The sequence below is a fragment of the Sinocyclocheilus grahami genome, unplaced genomic scaffold, assembly GCF_001515645.1.
Source record: "Sinocyclocheilus grahami isolate Dianchi unplaced genomic scaffold, SAMN03320097.WGS_v1.1 scaffold9.1, whole genome shotgun sequence".
Classification (NCBI taxonomy): Eukaryota; Metazoa; Chordata; class Actinopteri; order Cypriniformes; family Cyprinidae; genus Sinocyclocheilus; species Sinocyclocheilus grahami.
This window is the reverse complement of record NW_015505188.1, coordinates 2,201,183-2,208,315: the sequence shown is the minus strand read 5'-3', so window position 1 is coordinate 2,208,315 and position 7,133 is coordinate 2,201,183. Positions and strand designations below refer to the sequence as shown.

The window sequence follows — 7,133 nt, the reverse complement described above, 5'->3', positions numbered from 1 at the left end:
GGCATCCAGTATAAACATAAAAATTGGACTTTTAACCACCAAAAAATTTCTCCACGTAAAGATTCCCTGTCCCACATTTATACAGAGGCCAACAGAGATCAAATGCTCAAGAGCATTAACAACAGGACAGCACAATGAGCAGTACTGTATTGATATTGTAAGGTAAGATATTAGTTTAAAAATCGATTGACTTTTAGTAGTTTTACCTAGAAGCAAATAAATGTCCGTTTAAACCGGGTAGACATGTATCCCAGAATACCTTAGAGTATTTTTCTCTTGCTCTATGTCAAATTTAATATTAATAAATGCCGTGACACTATTTTTTTTTATAAATAAAGTAAATTGCAGCATATACAACCATTATATTTTCTGTGGTTAACTTTCATGGTTAAAGTTGATGTCAGTTGTTAAAATGAATGCTAGAAATGTCTAGGTGATTGATGTATCTGTGTAGAAACTGAAAAAAAAGAGAAATCTTAATACCAATCTGAAATGCAAAAAAAAAAAAAATTAAACTTAAAAGAAATATTCTGGGACATTTTTTATTAATCAAAATATCGATCAAGTCATGTCATATAAATGACACGTTTGACACATTAATTCAGTGTGCAAGGAAATCATTTTAGTACTTTTTATCTAATGGTTACAGTACTTCACATTATTAGACATGAAATAATTTGTTGGAAATGGTATAAACATTTTTCAAAAAATGTTTGAAACCAACATGAGTGAAGTATTAAGAACTTGGTAAATATATTTATGGCTAGATCTTTTTTTGTTTATCACTTTAGAAATCTTTATTTGTCGTTGACCCTTATAAAGTAGTCTTTATGTAATAATTGTCATGCCTACAGAAATCTCAGTCTCTATTTAGGCTTAGTTTTGTAAATGTAGGTTAATGACACAGATCACACTGAGTGAATAACTTTGTACTGTCACCTATAGGAAAAGGGACTATGAGGGATTTTTGTGTTCATTGCTTTTTCCTGAAGCTGTTCGTCGATCTGCACTGGCACTGAGGGCGTTCAATGTAGAACTGGCACAGGCAGGTATTCCAGCTAATGTAACTCATTTATTCAGTTATTAACTTTTGTACAGCTATAACTGTGTATCATAGTGTGAAAAACCAACTCTTGAGACATAAAAGTGCCTGCTGTTAAAGAAACACTCATATATGCTCATATATTTGCTTCTTCTTTTTTTAGATTAAGGACTCTGTTTCTCAGAAAACCATTGGTTTAATGCGATTGCAGTTCTGGAAGAGTGCCGTGGAGGATATTTACAGAGCTGACCATCCAGCCCAGCCCGTCAGTGCAGAGCTGTGGAGGGTGAGTCTTCCTTCTATAAAAGAAAGATTCTGTCATCATTTACACTACCATTCAAAAGTTTGGGGTCATTAAGTTGTTGTTTTTTTTCTTCTTAAAGAAATACTTTTTTCCTGCAAGGACACATTGAATTGATCAAAATAGACAGTAAAGACGTTTATAATGTTTCAAAAGATTTCTGTTACAAATTGTATTTCATGTTAAGTCTATCATGGTTTCCAAGAAATAAAAAATTAAGCAGCACAACTGTTGTCAACATTGATAATAATAAGAAATGTTTCATGAGCATATTAGAATGATTTCTGAAGGACCATGTGACACTGAAGACTGGAGTAAAAAATAAATAAAATGCTGAAAATTCAGCTTTGTCATAACAAGAATAAATTACATTTTAAAATATGTTAATAGAAAACAGTTATTTTAAATTGTAGTCATATTTCACAATATTACTGTTTTAGCTGTATTTATGATTGGTGAGCATAAGAGACTTCTTTCAAAACATTTTCAAAACATTCTATCAACCGCAAACTTGAGAACAGTAGTGAATGTCATTACTACATTTCAAACCTGTATGACTTTCTTTTTTCTGTACAACACATTTTTGAAAAATGTATCCATACAATGACAGCCAATGTCCAATGTAGTTTGGACCACAGCATTATTCAATGTATTGGCCACTGATGTACTATAACTGCTGTGTGTTCTCAGGCAGTGAGGAAGCACACATTAACAAGGAGGTGGATGTTAAGAATTATATCTGAAAGAGTAAGTAAACAGATTTGTCCTAAAATTTGAGTAAAGAAAATAATGGAAAGTTCTCTTTAAATAACTAATTTGAACTCTAACAGCTATCCGTGAGACATACATGGCTAATTCTAGACATTGATAGTCATTCAGTGAGTCAACACATTATGCACATTATACTGTCCTCTGGCAATTGTATTTAACACATAATGTTTTCAAAAGGAGAAAGATATGGAGGACAAAGCATACAGGAATCTTCAAGAGCTGGAGGCCTATGGCGAAAACACACAATCCTCTCTTCTTTACCTGCTGCTGGAGACACTTGGTGAGCAGACTTTTCTTGATCTCCGACTTAAAGCAATAGTTCAAGGAAAAAATTAAATTCTGTCATTTACACATCCTCATGTTGCACTTGACAGTATGAAATACTTTCCTCTGTGGAACACTGGAGATGTTAGGTAGAATATTAGGGCCTGGCAGCCTCAGTCAATATTTACTTTCATTGTATAAGGGAAAAATGCAGGAAAATTTCAGTCACCTGAAGGATAACTGAATTCATTGCTTTAATTTTGAAAGGAGCTAATAAAATTGTTGTAGCTTAAAGGCTTATCATTTGTTGGTTTGCACTGTGGGTTTGCTAGTATAGGTTCAATGTGCAGCACACTACCATTCAAAGATTAGAGGTAAGACATTTGATGTTTTGGAAAGTCTTTTAGGCTCACCAAGGCTGCATTTATTTGAATAAAACTACAGAAAATCAGTTATATAATGACTTATTATTATAACTTAAATAGCTGTATTTTATTTATTTTTCATATATTTTAAAATGCATTTTATTTTATTTAGTTTTATTTTATAATTGTTTATTTATTTATTTATTTTTGGCCATTGTGATAGCAATGCTGAATTTTCAGCATCATTACTCCAGTCTTCAGTTTACATTGCCCTGTTCTTCAATAAATCAAAATCACAAAAAAGTTCACTGGTAATATGCTGCAGAAACTTAATATTAGACTAAGGGAATTTTTACTTATGAAACTATTTTATTGTTTTAAAGGTAGAATATTAAATTTTTCATGAAATGACCCATTAAAATATAATTTGAGAACAATATATTTTTTTTTTTTTGCAAGACAGTATTGGAAATTCACTATTTTACGCAAATCTGTTTAAAGCTGGTCTCATAAAGTGGTATGCTTTGTGTATCTTTTTTTAATGTAGGTGTGAAAAACGTCCACATTGGCAAAGCCCAGGGCATCCTGACCTGCCTGCGGGCGACCCCATACAACAGCAGCAGACGCAAGGTCTACCTGCCCATGGACATCTGCATACTGGTGGGTAAATCTGCTATCACCTTGTCATCTCTGTTGCTGCCTGTAATTCCATGCTTTTCTAACATCAGTGGGACTAGTGAAGGACTAGAGACAATCCATGTGCCAGTCAGCATATATGTGGGTGAAGCTGTCCACTCCAGTGCCCTCTCGTCTGCTAAGCCCAAACCCATGGGCATTTTTTTGAGCCATCTGTTGCCATTTCAGCACGACCGATATTATTATCAATGTTGAAAACCGTTGTACTGCTTAATATTTTTTTGGAAACTGGGATAAATTCTTTTTAGGATTCTTTGATGAATAGAAAGTTCAAAAGAAAGTCATTTATTTAAAATAGAAATATTTTTTTGATGTTATAAATGTCTTTACTTGACTTTTGATTGATTGAATGCATCCTTGTTTAATATATATATACAGTTTGTATGCTTTGTGTATCTTTTTTTAATGTAGGTGTGAAAAACGTCCACGCAGACCATGCTGCAAGCCACATTGGCAAAGCCCAGGGCATCCTGACCTGCCTGCGGGCGACCCCATACAACAGCAGCAGACGCAAGGTCTACCTGCCCATGGACATCTGCATACTGGTGGGTAAATCTGCTATCACCTTGTCATCTCTGTTGCTGCCTGTAATTCCATGCTTTTCTAACATCAGTGGGACTAGTGAAGGACTAGAGACAATCCATGTGCCAGTCAGCATATATGTGGGTGAAGCTGTCCACTCCAGTGCCCTCTCGTCTGCTAAGCCCAAACCCATGGGCATTTTTTTGAGCCATCTGTTGCCATTTCAGCACGACCGAGCCATTAGAATTAGGATTTAGAAGATCTTGCCCTTTAGTGCAACAAAAGAAAAGAATATAATCTGTCGTTTACCCTCAGCTAATCTCAGCTAGAGTCACTGTACAGTATTAAGATCAAATCATGTAATGTAGATTGTTTTGCAGTATGATTGCACATTCACCAAAAGGGGGCACTGTTGTTTCACCATAAACGATATGGACATATTTGGTTTCTGAGGTTATCAAATGCCCACTAAAACATAATACATTTTAAATAAATATTTCTAAATATTATTTGTAGGTTTGTTAGAGGTTTTGTTAATTTCTAGCTAATTATTTGATCCTTACTAATTGTCTTTCCTTATTTAAAGTTAACTTAATGAAACTTCTGAGACAATAACATATACGGATAAGCTTTTAAACCTGTAATTGATGTCTTTAATAATGCATTGGATTGTTGAATTAAAAGAGACACCTTTAAAACTTTTGTTTATCTACATTGCAGTCATTTAGAGAATATTTGCTGTGGGAATTGTATACAACATTAATGTGCACCCTGTCAAGCTTAGCCAAATCTGTTTGCATAACAATGCAATGTCAAGTCAAGTCACCTTTATTTATATAGCGCTTTTAACAATACAGATTGTGTCAAAGCAACTGAACAGCATTAATTAGGAAAATAGTGTGTCAATAATGCAAAGTGACAATAGTAAATACTCATTTTTCAGTTAAAGGCAGTTCATCATTGAATTCAGTGATGTCATCATCCAGCTCAGTTCAGTTGAAATAGTATCTGTGCAATCAAGTCAACGATATCGCTGGAAATGAAGTGTCCCCAACTAAGCAAGCTAGAGGCGACAGCGGCAAGGAACCAAAACTCCATCGGTGACAGAATGGAGAAAAAACCTTGGGAGAAACCAGGCTCAGTCGGGGGGGCCAGTTCTCCTCTGGCCAGACGAAACCAGCAGTTCAATTCCAGGCTGCAGCAAAGTCACATTGTGCAGAGGACTCATCTGGTTCCTGTGGTCTTGTCCTGGTGGTCGTCTGAGACAAGGTCTTTACACGGGGCTTGTATCTGGGGCTCATCTAGTTGTCCTGGTCTCTGCTGACTTTCAGGTGTCTGCTGAACAGCATTAATTAGGAAAATAGTGTGTCAATAATGCAAAGTGACAATAGTAAATACTCATTTTTCAGTTAAAGGCAGTTCATCATTGAATTCAGTGATGTCATCATCCAGCTCAGTTCAGTTGAAATAGTATCTGTGCAATCAAGTCAACGATATCGCTGGAAATGAAGTGTCCCCAACTAAGCAAGCTAGAGGCGACAGCGGCAAGGAACCAAAACTCCATCGGTGACAGAATGGAGAAAAAACCTTGGGAGAAACCAGGCTCAGTCGGGGGGGGCCAGTTCTCCTCTGGCCAGACGAAACCAGCAGTTCAATTCCAGGCTGCAGCAAAGTCACATTGTGCAGAGGACTCATCTGGTTCCTGTGGTCTTGTCCTGGTGGTCGTCTGAGACAAGGTCTTTACAAGGGGATCTGTATGCAAGGTGTATGTGTGTTTTATTTGTTAGGTAGACTGTAAATACAAGCCTCTGGGTGTCTGCAAGCCATTTTTGTCACAGTTTAAGGGCTCTGTTTGATATGAAACCCCCTGTTCACGAATCAGAACAGATCAATGATAGCCTCCCGACAATTACACTGCCTGGTTATTCATGATGTTGATTGTCTTGTCAATGCTTTATTCTTTCATACTGCTTTTGTTTGAGGAATAATTGGCTTTTAAATTAGATACTAAATGAAAGCTTCTGCAGTATGTGTTTATTGATCACTTGTTATTGTGGATTTATTCATGTTTGTTCAGATCACAGTTGAGGCAGCGCAATCACAGGCGACACTTGAGTGATGGAAGAATTTTCTTGTTTATGTCATTGTTTGAATCAGTAGTTTCACAAATACAACTAAGTGTGATTTCAGTAATATTTCATCTGAAGAAGTCTTGGGATGCTGAGACGTAAACACATCACCTCACGTTCTGCATGCAGATTTTCACATTTTCATCCAGCATACTAATTTGTTCTGGTGTTCAAGTATTTTTGTTGATTGCTGGAAAATCTATAAAATTGAGTCTCATGAAAACTGTCAAGAAATGCCTGGGTCGTATTTCACCCCAAAATCCAAAGAAAATGTTGTGAAATTATGCCTATATTTAAGACCGACCATGTGTCATGAACGACTCCGAGACACGAATGCTGAGGATCCAAATGCAGTGTTTATTCAGAGGGTAATCCACAATCGTGATCCAAACATAGTCAAAAGTCATATACCAGCAAAATAGTCCAAACAAAAACAAGAGAAACAAATAGAGAGTAATCCAGAACAATGGGCAGAATAATCCAAGACGCATGAAAACAGGAGATAACGGCTCAGAAATGCAGTACATAACACATGCAAGACTTCACAATGAATGATTAAATGATCCAGGCTATATATAGGGTGAGCAGACAGGGTTAAGGAGACACAGGTGATACAACAATGAGTGCTGATGAGTCCGGGCAAAGGATTATGGGAAATGAAGTCCAAGACTGAGTGACAGCGGTATGGGATGGAGTGCCCTCTGGTGGTTCTCAAGGGCACTCCAGCTGGTGATCATGACACCATGACAGTAGTGTTGGGTCGTTCTTGAACGATTCGTTCATTTTGAACGAATCTTTAATGTGACTCGGGAAGAACGAGTCGTCTCGGGGAGTGATTCGTTCAGTCGCGCATGCGCAACATCCTATAGGTTTTGTACTGGAATTAGTCAAGTAGTTCACCTGGTTCGAGTCGTTCGTTCATCACGTGACAGCCCCATAAGTTTAACCAATGCAGTCTGAACCGGAAAGAGAATTGATTAGTTCATCTCTCGAGTCTTCGGGTTTTTCCGAGTCGTTCGTTCATCACGTGACAGCCCCATAAG

General features: G+C 36.8%; 1 protein-coding gene across 3 annotated transcripts in view; it reads left to right on the top strand.

Moving 5' to 3' along the window:
- The window catches only part of LOC107591959 (NADH dehydrogenase (ubiquinone) complex I, assembly factor 6-like), a 12,398-nt gene that overhangs the window by 257 nt on the left and 5,008 nt on the right, over window positions 1–7,133 (top strand). The window contains exons 2-7 of one of the 3 annotated variants that reach the window (XM_016281267.1): window positions 17–162; window positions 946–1,045; window positions 1,206–1,328; window positions 2,034–2,090; window positions 2,292–2,394; window positions 3,291–3,403. In XM_016281267.1, the coding sequence (XP_016136753.1) occupies window positions 17–162; window positions 946–1,045; window positions 1,206–1,328; window positions 2,034–2,090; window positions 2,292–2,394; window positions 3,291–3,403 (642 nt within the window). Of the gene's footprint in view, window positions 1–16; window positions 163–945; window positions 1,046–1,205; window positions 1,329–2,033; window positions 2,091–2,291; window positions 2,395–3,290; window positions 3,404–3,850; window positions 3,985–7,133 lie in introns of all 3 variants that reach the window. The other 2 variants (XM_016281258.1, XM_016281250.1) reach the window with 2 other exon arrangements.